Source organism: Cimex lectularius, unplaced genomic scaffold (assembly GCF_000648675.2).
Source record: "Cimex lectularius strain Harlan isolate CLEC.00 unplaced genomic scaffold, Clec_2.1 scaffold233, whole genome shotgun sequence".
In the NCBI taxonomy this organism is placed as follows: Eukaryota; Metazoa; Arthropoda; class Insecta; order Hemiptera; family Cimicidae; genus Cimex; species Cimex lectularius.
This window is the reverse complement of record NW_019392939.1, coordinates 460,928-479,779: the sequence shown is the minus strand read 5'-3', so window position 1 is coordinate 479,779 and position 18,852 is coordinate 460,928. Positions and strand designations below refer to the sequence as shown.

At 34.0% G+C, this 18,852-nt stretch overlaps 2 protein-coding genes across 3 annotated transcripts in view; both read left to right on the top strand.

Moving 5' to 3' along the window:
* Positions 1-4,035: 4,035 nt before the first annotated feature.
* Positions 4,036-8,033, top strand: LOC106665010 (1,4-alpha-glucan-branching enzyme). The gene is made up of 14 exons (XM_014391132.2): positions 4,036-4,411; positions 4,584-4,753; positions 4,819-4,934; positions 4,994-5,122; positions 5,177-5,321; positions 5,377-5,467; positions 5,529-5,738; positions 5,804-5,875; positions 5,936-6,104; positions 6,162-6,371; positions 7,131-7,302; positions 7,360-7,544; positions 7,601-7,849; positions 7,958-8,033. The coding sequence occupies exons 1-14, from the start codon at positions 4,299-4,301 to the stop codon at positions 8,000-8,002; spliced, it is 2,076 nt and encodes a 691-aa protein (XP_014246618.1). The 5' UTR covers positions 4,036-4,298; the 3' UTR covers positions 8,003-8,033.
* Positions 8,034-11,581: 3,548 nt separating this feature from the next.
* The window catches only part of LOC106663060 (catalase), a 37,011-nt gene continuing 29,740 nt past the window's right edge, over positions 11,582-18,852 (top strand). For both annotated transcript variants that reach the window (XM_024229426.1, XM_014387601.2), the window contains exons 1-2: positions 11,582-11,733; positions 17,687-17,858. In XM_024229426.1, coding sequence (XP_024085194.1) covers positions 11,680-11,733; positions 17,687-17,858 — 226 coding nt within the window. In that variant the 5' untranslated portion in view covers positions 11,582-11,679. The remainder of the gene's footprint in view (positions 11,734-17,686; positions 17,859-18,852) is intronic.

Here is an 18,852-nt window from a genome sequence, read left to right as displayed (position 1 = left end):
CAAAGTGTTTGTCTTTTGTGTAATTGTGCCATTCTTGCGTGTCGTGTTGAGAGTGTTGAGTCAATAAAGATCGAAACGTTGGCACGATAAAGAAAATGTTTTTCTGAAACCTACGTCACACCAGACCGCATCTCACGATTTCTAAATAAATTACATTATATTTTGTGCATATAAAAATAACAATAGTCGTATTGAGATTAGTTGAATTGATTGTACAGTTACAAGAAGGAAAGAAGCAAACCAGAAAATTATGGCAAATAAAACTATAAGTTCAACACCAATTTTGTTTACATTAAAAACCGAATGTTTTTAGTCAAGACGTATTTAAACAATGTTTTATACTTATTAAAATTTATGTCTAAATAATTTTTCCAGCAATAATTAATTACATATCTAGATTAATGTTAATATATCAAGGGAATTTTTGTGTTCGAAGTGAGAATATCAATCATTTAAAAGTTTTCAAAGTGAAATGCAAGACAGCTCAATAGCATTTCAATAAATACGTTTTCCAAAATCTTAACTATAGTTACGAAACATTTTTTTAACCTATTTAAAATCGTTTCTATGATACGAAAAGATATTACGAGGAGAAAATGGTTCCATTTGATCTCAGAATGTTAGCTGTAACAGTTTTCAAATTATTTTTACCGCTATTTTTTACAGCTTGTCCATGTAGCATATGACATAGTTATTTATAATAGAGTTCATATTTAAAAAAAAATTAAATGGTAATAAATACATAAAGAATTATTATTGTATAATATGATACATTATGGACAGTTTAAACCATAGAATGTGTCAATTTTATTACGTACGTATAATACACACACAAGCACATGCACAGTTGGGTAAAATCTAAATTATTTGTTAAATATGTATTTATTAATAGAGCTTGTAAAGCTATGATTTTAATTAGGACAAAATTTGTATTGTCCAAAAAATCATTTTTTTTATTTTCAAATTCCATACCTTGAAAAGAAAATTTATGAATGAAAAGGTATACAAAAAATGATTGTTCTTATTTTAAAAGACATTTTATGTCAATGAACGAAGTGCGAAGGAATCGTGTTATATTTTTGTAAACAGATTTTTAATTTTGTATAAAATTATTAACATTGTATTTTTAAAAAAATACTTTGTAAAACCCCTCATTTCATTAAAATGTCTTCCCCAATGGAGATAATTTTGAGTTCAACCGTAACTCATCGACAAGAGAAGGTTGTGCCAAAATAATTTGAATGATGAACGAAGAAGAATTATTATAAAAGTGATCATTACACTTAAACGTATCAAATTTTAGTTTATTTATGAGAAAAAATGTGTAGATGTTAAGTTTTTTTTAATACTTAAAGTTGCAAAATATTTATAAAAAATTAAATCTTAAACTATAAAACACTAGCCAATCAATGATAAGCATTTTGAGAAAAAAGCCATTTGGAGCGTGTATAAGGTACAATAAGCCAGAAGGCTGCAGTGCCTGGGGAATAAACGCCCCGCTTCCCAGCATCCCTTCCATGGAGCGTGTATAATGAATAATTTGTAGCAAAATTTTTTTTTGTCTAGTTAGGTTTGAAATACAAATGTTAAACAATTAAGACTTATAGAGTATAATATAAACAATCTTCCTTCCTCGTTCTAGCTCTAGATTTAACGTAAAAACAAGTGATTTGTGTGTTAACACTTCATTAAGAAAGTGTTGTAGATATGTTATTCTTATTAGAATAAATTAATTCAATCAGAGACCTGGTAAATTTCAAAACTTATATATAAGTTTTAATGGTGCTCATAAAGCTATAAATTAGCAATAAACCTTATATATTTAAATTGTAAAATTTTCTCCTGTGGTCTGCGGGGATTAAACTGCTATAGTATAGATGTAACCTGATCTGCCTGTGCTCGCTGATTTTGTTAATGGAACACATTTCGGCATTTCACAATCTTCAGTGTTAAGTTTGGGTAATTCTGTGGAATTAAGTTTTAGTTACTTAACACTGGAGATAGTGAAATGATGAAATGTGTCTGACTTATCTATTTAATTAATTTATTTTGTAATTTTAAAACACCATTAGAATAACATTGGCTGAACTATTTCATATTTTGTAGATTTCATCTTATATAAGAGAAAAATGCAAATTAGAATTTGTGTACTTAATAAAAATATTTATACAATTAAAATATACTAATATAAATAAACATCTAGATTATAAATAATAAATAGAATAAATACTTATGTCTAATTATTTCTTGTGCGTGTATTTATAATTTGTATAATTTTTTTCCTTCCGGCCAGCTAGCAGCTAGGGCTATTGCCAGCTCCTCGTGTTTTATTTATCTCGCTTTTTTTTTATTACCTCTATCTTTGATGTTTAACCCTTCCACATGTGATTAAAATGTTCTAGGTCAATTAAAATAAACATTCATATTATTCAATGATTATCTAACCTAAGTTTGGCGAATCTCAAGATCTCTTGATATACAGCTGAAACCCCATGCCTACAACTTCGTTAAAATTATGTACAACCTAAACCGACAGTATGAAGTCTAGCAATGCGATTTACCTTGACACTTCCATTCATTCATGCTAATAAATACATTCACACATAGTAAACATCATGTGTTCACTATCCTAAGACAACCTAATTAGTTCAACAGTGGGTACTCGATATTACGGTGTCCACACACACTGAACCACTTATGAAAATAAATACATTCACACAATCGGGTAGTCACCAGCGTTTTTGATGTCACACCTGTGAGCAGTATTTATTATGTAGTCACATGACTTACATCATATATATTTTGTACAGTGTATAGTACTATACAAATATATGTTTGTACAATGTAGTAATTATACGTATAAACATGCACATGCACATTTTTAAAAATGACCAGCAAAAAATTAGAAAATTTTTTTAATTTTGAAAAATCAAAATTTTACCTAAATCAATAGCAAATCGATAATATGCTCAGAGAAAAAAATTGAACACTTGTATTTTGTTGATTATTTCATACTATATTTTTGTCATGTTGTAATTACAACAAATTTATTTCAATGTAAACCAAATTGAACAAAATAATTTGTTTTAAAAAATATTTAATTATAACGAAAGAAAATTCACCAAAACACACAAAAAAAAAAATCATTTAGCTGTATAACAAATTGTTAGTTAAATTTTAATCTATGCGTATAAAATATAGTAATTATACATAGAAAATGCACTTGCATACTTTTAGAAATGACCAGTACATTCAAAATCTCAAAATGGTCTTGTATTTCAACTAAACCTCCAGCCCTGGGTTGTATAAAATTTGTTAATTTTGAACAAATGAAAGAATTGTTTTTCAATTTTAACCAAACCTACGGCAAATTGATAATACAAAAAAATTGGATAACGTTGGATAATCTTTAGTTGTTATTGTGTAAATAAAAATAGTCTATTCTTATATCATACATTTCATAGTTCATTATTGTATATTATGATTAATTTATGTATAATTACTGCTGTACTTATATTATCTTTTATTGATTTATGTTATTGACATGTAGTTAATTGAATGTAGTAAAAATTAAGGTATTATTCTTTAATTGTTAAATAGACAAGGCTAGTAGAACTTTGAAACTTCTAGGAGTTAAACAAAGGTTGTTTATCAGCCTTAATTACAGTTAATAGCTTTAGAATGTGTAATTAATTATTGCATTATTTACATAACTATTGTCTTTATAAACAGATAACTTTTTTACAATCTAATTCAGCAATAGATTTATTGTATTAATTAAAAAAAAATTGCACATAATTTTTAACGATGTTTATTTAAGGCACTGTGACATATGAATTGTTGATTCTAATAAAGTTTTTTTTAATATATTGTTTCTTTTATCTTTTAATGATTTAAACCTTAAAAAAACTCAATTTGCTCGATAACTGGTTAAATTCATACTTTCCCAAGTGCATCTGTAAAATTGTTGTAGATGTTGATAATTTTGGATAGATCACACCAAGTCACCAAGAGAGGGGAGTGACTGAGACTTAAGTCTTATCACATTGGAATGGTGATTCTCATCACAAAACAATATAAAATGAGCATAAATGGTATGCTAAGTAATAGCCGACTTCTTCGGCCGACCCCTTACACTGTATAGCAAGTTTAATGTAAGAAAGGTCAATAAGAGAAACACAGCCATGAATGCTTATCATAGCCTAAGAAGATAAGAGTTCTTTTTTTTTTATATTTTCAATACGATAGGAACGGGTATTTTTATAGGAAATATAAACCAGTTTGTCAAGAAATCCAACATGGGAGGAAGGCTTTCATCCGTAGATCCCATGGAAGTTCAAGTTCCTGAGCTTGAGAAGCTTTTGGAAAGGGATCCTTACTTAAAGTCTCACGAAAAGGAATTTAGAAAAAGGTCTGTTTTGAAATTTATATGTTGAAATTATTGTTTTTTTAATTTTTATTTTTTATTGTATATTTGAGTCGATGCGGTCCTCTGGGCTGAATTTTTTACCGAAAACCTGTTGCCTTGTTTGTTTCTGCCATCATTTGTTTTTGATTTAAGTGATTTAAATTTATGTTTTTAGATATGCTGTGATGGAAGATTGTGTGGAAAAAATTAAATCCGAGTGGGGAGGCCTAGAAGATTTTTGCCAAGCGTATAAAAAGTTCGGTATCCATGTCAATACTGACAATTCCGTCGATTGTATGGAGTGGGCGCCCGGTGCTTGTCAGTTGTACCTGTGTAGGCTTTTGAGTAAGGCAGGATTTTCAGTCGTTTCATTTTATATTCTTTGCATATTTTATATTAATATAATATAGATGACCGGGACAAAATGTTGCATCCATTTGAGAAAAAGGATTACGGGATTTGGACATTGCACTTAGACCCGAACAGCGATGGAAGTTGTAAAATACCTCATTTGAGTGAATTGAAGGTATTTTTCAAAATTCGTTGTCAGAGTGTGTTTGACTTTTTCTTTTGTTTTATTTTTAGATATGTGTCCAGACGAAAACTGGAAATTTAGAGAATAGATTAAGCCCTTGGGCAACGTATGTTGTAAAACCTCCTAAAGAGGAAGGTCTCACGTATAAACATCTATTTTGGAACCCTCCTGAAAATAAAGTATGCTTAATTACTTTTTGAAAACTTCCTATAATTAAAAAATTTATCCTTTAGAAATACAAATTTAAAAATACTCGGCCAAAGCCTTTGAGATCTCTTAAGATTTATGAGTGCCACGTCGGAATAGCTTCTCAGGAGGGTAGAGTGGGAACTTATAAAGAGTTTGCTGAGAATATTGTACCGCGCATTGTCAAATTAGGTAATTATTAACAATCAAATTGGAATATTTTCTGTTCAATTTTACAGTTTAATAGGGTACAATGCATTGCAAATCATGGCAATTATGGAACACGCTTATTACGGAAGCTTCGGTTATCAAGTTACAAGCTTTTTTGCCGCTTCAAGGTATCAAAAAGAGAAATATGTTACATCAGCATTTTAAAACTTTTATGAATTTACGTTCTAGTCGTTATGGAACTCCAGAAGAACTAAAAGAATTGATCGATGTGTGTCACAAAGAAGGTTTGTTTGTGTTATTGGATGTTGTCCATTCTCATGCTTCGAAAAATGCTTGGGATGGACTGAATCAGTTCGATGGCACTGAAGCTTGCTATTTCCATGACGGACAGCGCGGCATGCATCCATTTTGGGACAGCAGATTATTTGATTATTCACAGTAAGCGATTGGAAAATTTTTCCTGTAAAACCTTAAAAAATTACAATTTGATATAATTTTCACAGGCCTGAAGTTTTGCGTTTTCTTATATCAAATCTATGTTGGTATTACGAAGAGTATGGTTTTGACGGTTTTCGGTGAGTTTGGAACTTTATTAGAAAAACTATTTTTTCATTTTCTTTTTTTTTAATTAATAGTTTTGATGGTGTCACTTCAATGTTATACCATAATCATGGCATGCAAGGCTTCTCTGGTGACTACAACGAATATTTTGGCCTCAATGTTGATACAGATGCTTTAAACTATCTTATGGTAGCAAATAATATCTTGCATCTGCGATACCCTGATGTTATTACTGTAGCAGAAGTAAAACACATAAGATAATTTTTTTTGTTTTGTTTTTGTTAACACTTGTTTTCTTAGGATGTTTCTGGCATGCCAGCCCTGTGCAGACCAGTCAAAGAAGCTGGTGTAGGATTTGATTATAGACTCGGCATGGCGATTCCTGATAAATGGATCCAGCTGTTAAAGACGACGAAAGACGAAGACTGGAACATGGGAAATATCGTTCACACTTTGACCAACAGGAGGTGGATGGAAAAAACAATCGCTTACTGTGAATCTCATGATCAAGTAAGATTAAGATTAAGATTAGAGTAGGAGTCAGCATCTTTAAGGCCTGTGCTTCATGGCCAGTATTGGTCTATTGTACATCTCCATTTCTAGAGCTCTTTTTATCAAATCCCAAAGCTTTTTCAAGGACTCGTATCCTTCAGGCCTGGGCGTTTCCTCTCCCAGGAAAATCTCACCCTACATAAGCCTTCATAACAAAGGACATGCTCCCCTAACATATGCTCCTGGGGTCTGCAGTGTCCAGTTAGCAGACCAACTATTATTTTAGTCCTAACACATCCTAGATTTAGTAGTTCTACCGTTAGTTTTTGCAATGAACTTTTCTTTGAACTACACATATCTCTGTATGTGAACTGGGCTATATTCCCATTGATTTTGATTGGACTTTTTAATTCATTGTCTGATGGATCCTCGTTTTTAGTACTTTGGTATGTCACAAAAGGTTCAGGATCGATAAGTGTCTTTATCGAACTTTCCTTGGGCAATTTATCAGCCTCTTCATTCCTCCTCTGTACTGTGTGCCCTGGTACTTAGACAAGGATGATTTTGCTGTATTCCCTGATGTCAGACAGAGCCCTAATGCAATGACTGGACTTTACCGCACTAATTGTGCCTCCTGAATGTCTGAGTAGAAATGGCTAGTCTTCTATTAACAATACCTAGCTTCGTAATCCCTTGGCTTGTCAAAAATATTTTCTGTCATGAGTTGTTTAAATTAACAATTAATACCCAACTGTTTATTTTGTTATTGAATTTCAGGCACTAGTAGGCGACAAGACAATAGCATTTTGGCTGATGGATAAAGAAATGTATACAGGGATGTCGTTACTATATGGTAGTTCTATAATAATAGAAAGGGGAATTGCGCTTCATAAAGTTATTCGACTTCTTACTCATAGTCTTGGTGGAGAAGCTTATTTAAACTTCATCGGTACATTAAAATAAAAATTAATAAAATAAACACGTTATAAACTGCTATTGTTCATAGGTAATGAATTTGGGCATCCAGAGTGGCTCGATTTCCCAAGAGAAGGAAATAACGAATCATACCATTATGCACGGCGACAATGGAATCTCGTTGATGACTGCAGTTTGAGATACAAACAACTCAATGATTTTGACGCAGCTATGAACAATTTAGAATCCAAATACAATTGGCTATCGTCTGGCCCAGTAATTTAGCGACACTTATAAATTTAAAAAAGTCATTAATTTTTTTCCCCCACCAGGGCTATGTAACTTGGAAGCACGAAGATGATAAAATAATAGTCTTTGAAAGGGCAGGACTAGTGTTTGCTTTCAACCTGCATCCAACGAAAAGTTTTCCTGACTACAGGGTCGGCGTTAATGAGGAAGGCCATTATAAGATCGTATTGAGCAGTGATGATAAAGAATTTGGCGGGCATGAACGCCTTTTAAAAAATATTCTGTATATTACAGGATCACAAGAGTTCGCTGGAAGGAAACATTCTTTCCAGGTATTTTCTTTTTCTTTTTTACAATTTTTGTTTTATTTTATATTTATATTATTTATGTTAATTACATTGTAATAAAAATAACCTATAAACTACATATTTTTATTATAGATATACATTCCTTCAAGGGTGGCCATCGTATTCGCAAAATCCTGATCTATTTCAAAACAGTCAGAATTAAAAAAAATTTTTGCAATAAATGTAAGGTTTTTTAAAGATATGGTTATATAAGTAGAATATAAATAAAAAAATACAATGTTTTGTAATTAAAATGTTTATTTTTATGTCTGTAATAAAGCTGTTAATAAAATTATTGTTTAAATTTATTTCATAATAGATAAACAGGGGGCGTCGGTGGCCGCAAGGTTTAGTCTTTGACACGGCGCTCATCACTGTAAGGTAAAGGTCCCGGGTTCGAATCCAGCGGCCCTGCATTCGAACCCGACATACTTACAAATGGGCTTTTTTTCAAAAACACCGGCACCCCGAGGGTTTATATGACCTCTGCTGTTGCGAACCCTCGTAAAAAAAAAAAAAAAAAAAATAATAGATAAACTGACATACAAATATTATTATACTGTTATAACATATTGAAATATTCCTAGATTTTTAAACGAAATAGTTTGTTGTGCATAAATTAATACAAATTCATAATGTAATTTTTAAATTTAAGGGAGGGGACTGTGGTGGCCAAGTGGTTAGGGCGACTCGTATTTGCCACCCTAGTGGTTACGGGTTCAAATCCCAGCACAGTCCATGATTTTTTCAACGAATGGCTATGAATAGTTTGATAAAAATTGTAATGTGGTTTGACCCTTTGTCTGGGAGGGGTAACCGTTATGTATAGGTCTTTAAGCCCTCCTGAAGTCCTGAGTCCTGTTTGACAGGACTTTGTTTACTTAATTGTTTTTTAAATTATACATAAATGCGTTTTATGCATACAGTATTATCATTTTATAGGTTAAGGTTAAGATAAAAAATGGTCAACATATTTATGATAGATCTCCGGGCAGGATGATAGCTGTTCGGTGATTGAATGAAGAGTGACCAGGAGGGTTTTGTGGAATTTAGAGTATTTCCTTAGAGTTTTGCCATATGCACAGGGTATATTTAGGTCAATGGGTACGTAGAATGGTGCATTTAGTATTTTTGACTGGGAATTGAATGATGGAAAGTTTGTTCAAATTCAAAATTGTCTTAGCAGTTCTTGGATTTAAGTCAGGTATGGGGATCCCAGTTTAATCTCTTGTCTAGGTGCATCCCTACATGTCACACCTGGTTTGCAATAGGATGGATTTATTATTGAAGTAGATTGGAGGCGAGGTTTTTCCATGGAGGATGGTGATATTAATTTTTGCATTTCTTTACACGATTTCTTGATTAGGGAAAGATGTTGCTTCAGGAGGTAAGAAGAGTTTTAGGGTATGATGCCAGCTGTATATATCTAGTAAAGGAAAGGAGCTCGAAGGCTTGAGGAACTCAGCTTTTATGGGATTGTATGAGGAAAGGACATGAAAACATCGGTCAAGAGATAGCGTAGGATTAGACATATATAAGGTTAAGGTTAGGAGTTGGGCTTTTTACAACCTAACACACTACAATATTGGTCTATTGTGTAAGCTTCATTATTATCTAAAGCACTTTTATAAAGCCTTTTCTATCATATCTAAAGCTTTTTATCAGAGTAAGAATCAGCCTGTATAGGCCTTCACACCAACTTCTTTTTCTTCTTCCTGAAAATATTTGTACAGGTTGTTTCTGCTGCTTTTATTGCATATGCCTCAGGAGTATGTCGTGTCCAATTGGCAGTCCAACTATCATTCTAAGCCAAATACATCCTAGGTATAGTAGTTCTGCCGTTTTTGCAATGTTTCTTTTGGGAGCTTTTTGCCTGCCTCCTAGAATCCCATTTAACATGTTATGCTATTTCGTCTTCATCCTGGCAATACCTGTACAAGTTTTTTCTGATTCTCTGAGTTTAAGTATATTTTAAGTGTTAGAAGTATCGAACACTTTTTTAGTCACAATAATCTAGATCACGGTATGGTCTTGAGAAAACAATCAATCGTTATTGACAATCTGCATGCTTGCAGTAACAATTGAATTTGCTTTTTCATCAAGATCATACCATGATCCAGATTATTCGTTTATATATATGCCTCTGCAGTTTACAGGATCCAGTCCAAATATCATCCTAATCCTAACACATCCTAGCTTTAATAGTTCTGCTATTAGTTTTTGCAATTTGAGTTTGTTTGCATGTTTCTATCTTAGAATACATTTCCATTGAACAGAGGACTTATTCTTAATCCATTGAATGATGGATCTACTTCGGTATCCTACAAAAGAGTTTAGGGCTGATAGGTGCAAGGGCCATTGAAAGCCAAATATTAGAGTAGGAGTGGCCTCTTTATGACCCGCATACTGTGATCAGTATTAGTCTATTGTGCAGCTCTAGTGTTGTCTAAAGCTCCTCGTTAAGCTTGCTTTTTACCAGATCCCTAAGCTTTCTCAAGGACTCCCTTGTATATCCTTCAGGCCTGGGCTTTTCTTCTCCCAAGAGTAGGAATCTCATCCTAAATAAGCCTTCGCACCAACAAAGGACATGTTCCACTGTCTTCTTTCTGACAATACCTGCACAGGCTGTTTCCAAAAATCTACACATTATAACAGATAATTTTGGACCCCTTCACATGCCCTCAGCCCTGCTGGGAGAAAACTCGGTCTTGGGGTGTGAATAAAATTTTGATGTTCTTCTTGAGCTAAACTGCAGAATCTGACCTATATGCGATTTTTGATTAATTAACGTGGTTGGTCAATTGTTTTAAATTATGTTTCCTTTTTGCTTTTGAATTGTTCCTTGTAAGATTTCTTTATTGCTTTCTATTTGGTTTAATTGAGTTTGTAAGTGCCAAACCATCGTTAATTTTTTTTTTTTAAATAAACGACCAAGAGTACAAAGCTTTACATCTATTTTTTTATTTTGAACAATTAATTATGAACAGATGCTCCAGTTACAAAGTTGGTGATCTCTCATTTCAAAGAACGCAGTGTCCAGTTAGCATTCCAACTAATATTCCAGCCCTGACATGTCCTACGTTTAGTAGTTTACCCTTTCAGCAATGTCCTGGAATACAATCCCATTAAACCGAGGAACTTTTATTAATCAATTGTCTAATAAGTGGCAATTTGACCAGTCTTCATCAAACTTTCCTTGGTCAATTTATCGTTCCACTTGGTGTATGTCCTGTGTTTCCTGGTAACAAGGAAAATTTTTTTCCTGTCCCTAAATAATAGAACTGTGAATTTTTTTATATGACAAACAATAGAGTGAAATCCATCAGAAAAAGCATTTAATGACAAAGAAACTACTTTCAAAGAACATCACATTAAACAAGAAACTATATGTTCTTTCCTTCCATTAAAAAAGTATATATTTTATAAACTTTTTTCTATTGGTTTTTATATATTTTAGATACATTTATGTTCAAAGTTATGAAAAAGAAAACTATTTAAAGGGGACAACCAGGTTCATCCATAGAGCTCTACATTGTTCCACAGCTCGAAAAAAATAAAACAAAATACAAATTTATATATAAAATTAACATTTATTTAAGTAATAAAATAATAATTTAAAAAATTACATTCCCGCTGACCAGTGTTGTCATCTGTTGGCTCCGGTATCAAGCATCGGATCCCCTCGAGAAACCGGAGTGGGAGTATATTTAAACAGCTAGGAAGGCTATGCCTGTTGTCATTCTCCGGTTGTCGAGCCGAACTGTTCGTTGTCGTCGCCGTCGTTGTCATCCGCCCGTCTGTAACCAGTTGTCAAAATGTCGAGACTGCCATCCGCTCAACAGTTGACCGAACACAAAAACGCCACTAAAGTGAGTTTAAAGATTTTATCCAATTCATTGTTACAGATTTACGTATCACTTTATATGGTTTCTCCTGGTATTGTGTGCGCATGAAAGAGCCCGTGGTTTTTTTTCATATTTAAAGTCATGTGAAACAAGGCTCAAAAATTCTCACGTGGTTCAATTAGCACTGGGTTTCTTTTTTTAGCAGAAGACATCAAAAGTTAAATTTTTTATGCTAAAAATGTTTTTTGTTTATTCACACACACTCCCAAAATTCATTTTATAACTCACTCACTAATGCACTCATTTAATCACAGGGCACTCACACGCTCCTATTCATTCACTTCCACTTCCTAAATTGCGTATCATTTTTACATTAATCACGCACCAAAATTATTTCGCCAGAAGAAGTATCATAAAATCATAAATCTCAACACACACCATTTATTCATTCATGCTGAGGAGAGACGTTCAATCAATCGACCGACTCACACATGCATTAATTTACAAACGCTCTCTAACTCTCACAAGCATATCACATCACAAAATCACTAATTCACTCACATACCGCGTTCATCCACTCTTAATCATTACCTTACCTAATCAATCACTAGCTCATGATATACGATTTATTATTCACTAAACAATCAATTTTACCACTCACTAAGTTGCACAATCCATCATCACCTCAGTCTCAGACATACCATTTATTCGTTCATTCTGAAGAGAGGCACTTAATCAATCACTAACTCAATCAAACTACCTACATTCACGGAGCGCTATCTAGCCCAATCAATCAACTTACTTATTCACATGCACACGTATTAATTCACAAACGCACACTAACTTAACAAAAGAAAGTAACCATCTCGCTTACAAGCATACCGCATTCATTAACTCTCACTCACTAACTTACTGAATCATTCACTTCCACAAAATCACTTACTCAATCACTCAAAAACTCACTAACTTGCGCAATCCATCATCACCTCAAGACACACCATTTATTCGTTCATTCTGAGCAGATACAATTAAAGTCAATAACTCATTCACACCACATTCAATCACAATACACTATCTGGCTCAATCAATCAACTCACTCACATACCTATTAATTAACAAACGCTCACTAACTTAACAAAATAAATAACCATTTCAATTACAAGCTAACTGCATTAATTAATTAATTAATTTACTGAATCATTCACTAACTCTCACAAAATCGCTTACTCATTTACCCAAACACTCTCTAATTTGCACAGTCCATCACCAACTCAACACACACACCATGTATGGATTCATTCACTATCACTCAGCCAATCACTAGTCTCATTCACACTCACAGAGACACTTATTCATTCACAAACATCAATCACTAACTCTCATAAAATCATTACTCATTCACACAAACAATGTTTACGTAGTTAGTGATATACTAACTCAACACACACCACTTATTATTCGTTCATTCACTAACCACATTCATTCACTCACTAACTTCCTCAAATCTCAATCAATCACAGGATATCTATTTATTCACAAATGCTCACCAATGTACACAATCCATAAAATTTCACAGACTAATCATTATTTCTGAGGAGAGGTACTTAATCAATCTCCAACTCACTCACAGTCCTTGGCCAGTTGGGGCTGAGTCGGTCGTCTAAGAAATTTGAAACCATCTATTAAAAAGTTAATTATGTCAATTAGTAGACATATTTAAGATTGTTTTACCCTGTTGAAGGCCTTAAAATAGGTCGAAAACATTATAATAACAAAAATTGCTTTGTCATCCAGACCATACCAAGATCCAGATTATTCGTAATTCACATACTACATTCATGCACACCTATTCATTCCCAAATGTTCTCTCTCACACAATCACCTTCTCATTCACCCAAACACTCGATTTTATATTGAATTTAGTGATTTGAGATTATACAAAATTGCCCACGTCCAGAGCTAATTAATGTTCAATAATTGCCTATTTGGAACTGCATTCTTCTTATATTTCCAGTCAGTCTAAACAGTTTTGCTTTTAAAGATTATTTTTTTAAGTAAAGTTTTATGCTTAGGGGACAAATCAAGTTTCTGACTAGTTTCTACGTGACTGTAAATATGTCCAAAATTGTTTATGCATTTTTGAAAACGCCTTTCTTTTCAAATCTTATGAAGAAATTCATGGATTACTTGCATTCTTGTTTCGAACTTCTTATCTTATGTTCCTAACCCACAGAACGGTTCAAGGCATGCCATTTGACATCCTATTATTAATTTCCCTCTATTCCTAGCAAAAATAAGGCTGTACTAGGAATAGTATTTCCATTCTAGACAAAGAGGTCAGGAAAAACAATGTTAAAGTAAGATAGTTTCCATGGCACTAAAAAAATTTAAAAAAAATCGGAAACAAAAACAACTATTGAAATCATAAAACAATTAACAATAATCAGGTGCAAGAAAGTCTTTAAAAAACGCTTAACTGCACAATATAAATAATAAAAGGACCATGAAATATGTTTGATTTCAAAGGGATTTTTTTTCTTCAGACTTAAAGATGGGGCTTAAAGTTCATGGTTGAAACAGGTTTTGGATAATGCACAAGCCGCTAAGCGCAACAGTTCTTTCACCCGATCTCAACATTCTATTCAATAACCAAAATTCCCAGTGTTTCGTCGGTCATTTGAACAACGAATACTTTTTTGAGATTTGACCAACACCGCCTGACTTTTGCCCACTCCTCCGCCCATAAAGCAAGAAGGAAAATTGCCAAACTAAACAATCAACTTTTGCTGATGTACGAGTACGTTGAACCCAGATTAAAATAAGCCTTTCACACTCACAACTCTCACTATCTTTCTATCGGTTTGGATAACACAACGAAACATGCCAACACAAATTTTATACTCGCTCGCACGCAGTCACACACACGCAGGTCATCTTCAGTCATCAATTATTGACTCACTAATTACAATCGCAAAGTCACCATGTCGATCTGGCCTTCTCTCACACAGACATCAACCACACAGACACACCAAAATCATTTTCCTCAGCAGGAGAGTGAGGAAGAGACCATATCTTTCATTCTCTCAAACATTCAATAAATTACTCAATCCATCACCAATTCAACACACACCACATTCATACAATAAATTACACAATCCATCACCAATTCAACACACACCACATTCATACAAGGGTGAGATACTTAATCAATCACTAACTCATGCTCATACTGCATTCATTCAATCCCATACACTAACATGCTTAACCAATCTCTAGCTACACAGGCGCACATATGTTCGTATACAAACGCTCGCCTACTTACACTATCAACCACTAACATAACTCCCATTCATTCTGAAGAAAGAGTCAACAGGATCAATCAGTAACTCACTCACATATCATATTTATTCGCTCTAATAGCTCAATCATTCTAACTAATTCATGAATCCTCACCAACTTCAGAACTTACTTATTCATCCTAAGGAGATACCTAATCAATCACTAACTCGGTGACATTTCACATTCATTCGCTCTCACTCACTAACTACCTCAATCAATCATTCAAACGCACACGTATGCATTCATGAATCCTCACCAACTTCAGAACTTACTCATTCAACCTGAGGAGATACCTAATCAATCACTAACTCGGTCACATTTCCCATTCATTCGCTCTCACTCACTAACTACCTCAATCAATCATTCAAACGCACACGTATGCATTCATGAATCCTCACCAACTTCAAAACTTACTTATTCATCCTGAAGAGCTACCTAATCAATCACTAACTCGGTGACATTTCACATTCATTCGTTCTCACTCACTAACTAGCTCAATCAATCATTCAAACGCACACGTATGCATTCATGAACCCTCACTAACTTCAGAACTTACTCTTTCGTCATGAGGCGATACTTAATCAATCACTAACTCACATACCGCATTCATTCACAAACGTTCAGTAACTTACACAACAAAACAACTAATTCACTCACAAACCACATATTCGTTTTGTCACTCACTATCTCTCACATAATCACCTGCTCATTCACCCAAACACTCACTTTTATGCTACAGTTATTGATTTTGAATTTAACAAAATTGTCCATACCCAGATCCAATTCCTACCTCTTTAATGAGTTTAATAATTACCTACTTGGAACATTATTTCTTCCCGCATTTCCAGTCTCTCTCACTTTTATCCAACCAAAATTTATTTCAGTTAATTTGTTGAGATGATACAGTTAGTGTCACAAGCGGGATTCGAACTCACGACCTTCAGGCGCTGTTCAATTTAAATTTATTAATGAATTTCGTGCGAAGGCCAGCTACTTGCAAATTCACATTTGCGTTATTCTGTTACAAATCGGTCAGCGTGTTAATCAAGGATTTGTAAATGTAATAATATTTACTTAACGAAAATTGAGACGAAGTCTGATTAGTCCTATTGGTGGCTTAGGCGCCGCTAATAGCATCGCTACGATATCAACTGACATAAGAGCTGCGCTTTTGGCTGACATAAGAGCGGAATATTTTTCACCTACCTTCATAAAATACAAATGGGGGAAATGAAACACCTTGGCATCCTAAATTGTCTCGACATGCAGTTAACCATCCAGCCGGACTAGATCTGCTACCCCTACATCAGCCATATCTCGATGAGCAAACGATGGACTTACCTGGCGGTGATGCTTGCTCTGTTTGCCAATAAAGCAGTTGGAGGGAATATTTGTTTCTGATTGTCAAGACACCTCAATGACTTTGGTGCTAGAGCCCTTCGTGATCACATGTTGTGCATAGTCATTGTACAGTTGGAACTGTCAATAAGCCTTGTGGTATTAATATTTCAAGCAAGAGCGGACAGGACGACTGGGATAATCATATTTAATTCTCGGGCCACTATGCAGCCCAAAATATCAGTGATGATTTTGACGGCTTCTATTTTTACCTCACGTCTCCTCATGAACTTGTTAATGAAAATAACAAACTTGAAAAACGGGTTTTGTTTTCTAGGGAGGCACCATGTTGCCTTTCTCCTCGCCAATAAGATTTTACTGTATCGTATTCCTTTTAATTTTTTTCCTGACCTGATATGTTCTTGTTTATCTTGTGTACACATACAGATTTGGATGTAACCAGAATTAATATTTCATTATGACTTTTTTTCTTCTATTGTTAATATATACAGATGTATCTGACCATTTATCAATCAAACCTGTCAAGCTTGTATAAATATTACAAGCATCGATATTTGAACGTCAAAGAATTATTTTAATGTTGCTCACATATAAAAGTAAAAATCTCTCCTTTCACTCTTCACATTGAGAGGCTGGTTGCCCCGTTACCAGATCAAATTCCGACGGGATTTTATTCAAACGCCGTGTCAGCTTATTGAAAATCAAGCGGATAATCTTTTTAAGTGGTAAGAATTAAAAAAAAACGAAATGTTTAGATTCCAACTGTGGTGCTGAATTTGTGCTATGTCACTGTTGAAAATGGCCCAATGATACATCGTTTAATCAATCTAGTTATTTAGATATCTATACAAGATAAGGAAATAAACCTTATTTCTTGAAATTATTACGGCAATGCAAAACAAAATCCGCCGAGTGAATTGTTTTTTGTTTTTTTCGACGAGGCGGATTACTTTCAAAAGCTGGTCGGCGTGCCGTGGGCTTAACGCTGAAAAGTGAAAGCTTCCAGGCTAAGTTCCTTTCTAGATTTTTTCTCGGTTTGCCTCTTGAGTAAAAAGAGGAAAATTTCAACTTGTTGAAACCAAACAACATGTTAATTACCAATTTTCTCTTAATTAATGCTTACTTAATTGTCAACAGTTTCTTTGCACTTACTATTCAATGAATACATTTATAGGACCAAATTAACCTTTAATTGTCTTTAAAGGTTACAAAACTGATTTTCCTCACCAAACACATTCGATTTTAAGTAAATTATAAAAAAAATTATTTTCTTCCTCAGACTGCTCCAGTCCTTACGTCTGGCTCGGGAAATCCTCTTGATACCAAGACAGCATCCTTGACCGTCGGCCCAAAAGGCCCTGTACTTCTTCAGGATTTTGCTCTTCTCGATGAACTCGCTCATTTCGACCGGGAGAGGATTCCAGAACGTGTCGTCCATGCCAAAGGAGGAGGTTGATCTTTTTATTATATTAATTTATTGAATTAAAAGAAATGGTGACACCATTTTTCAAAAAACTAATTTCACTCTGGCCAAACAAATCCTATATTAAGGCTTATTTACAACAACTTATATAACTTTTATTAAGATACTGATTTTTTAGTTGTTTTTAAATAGCATTTATCTCATTTTTGTGCAACTTGTCTTAAGCAGCTTTTACTTGTTCTTTAGTCTTGAAATTTGATCAAGGAAAACGTGAGACGAGAATAACTCGTAAAGTGGAGGAACGAGGTAGGGGACGATTTAGATGTATTTCCGTTGACAAATCAAAGTTCAGAAGAGTATCTGATGGAACAGCTAGTATAGCGTCAATTTGCCAGGAGGAGTTCCAAATTTTATGCCAATTCATCCACAAACTAGAAGCAATTTCACCAACGCACATTTTTTTGGCATATCTCCTTTACCTTGTTGAAATAAACCTAGTTTGTACGATAAGTATCTATTCCAAAGGGGTTTTCAGAAGAATGACCTGTGTAGATAGCCCGTGAGGAATGGTTCTGCAGATCGTGGAATCCATTCCAAAAATAACGATTCACACGGGGTTTCAGAAGTACGACTAGCTTAGATTATAGTTAATTGGGAATGATTGTGCAGATCATGGAGTCCATCCCTAAAAGTAACGATTCACTAAAGGTATGTATTTCGAAGAGCCACTTCTTATTAGATAGCTAATGAGGAAGAACTGTTTAGATGATAGCTCATGGAATCCATTCCAAAAGTAACGCGTCACAAGCTGTTTTCAGAAGAGTGATATGCTTAGACGACAGTTCCTGAGGAATGATTCTGCAGCTGCTGGAATCCTTCCCAAAAAAATAATTCACAGGACCTGCTTAATTGGTCTGAGGAATGATTCAACAGCTCATGGGTTCCATTCCAAAACTAACGATTCCCAATGGGTTTTCAGAAGAGTGAACTGCTTAAACGGTATCTCGTGAGGAATAATTCTG

Bases quoted from the DNA above. Each gene is read 5' to 3' on its own strand.
- LOC106665010 (XM_014391132.2), top strand. From the start codon at position 4,299: ATGGGAGGAAGGCTTTCATCCGTAGATCCCATGGAAGTTCAAGTTCCT. The intron at 4,935-4,993 runs GTATTTTTCAAA...TTTTATTTTTAG, and splicing joins CTCATTTGAGTGAATTGAAG to ATATGTGTCCAGACGAAAAC. The intron at 6,105-6,161 runs GTAAAACACATA...TTGTTTTCTTAG, and splicing joins ATGTTATTACTGTAGCAGAA to GATGTTTCTGGCATGCCAGC.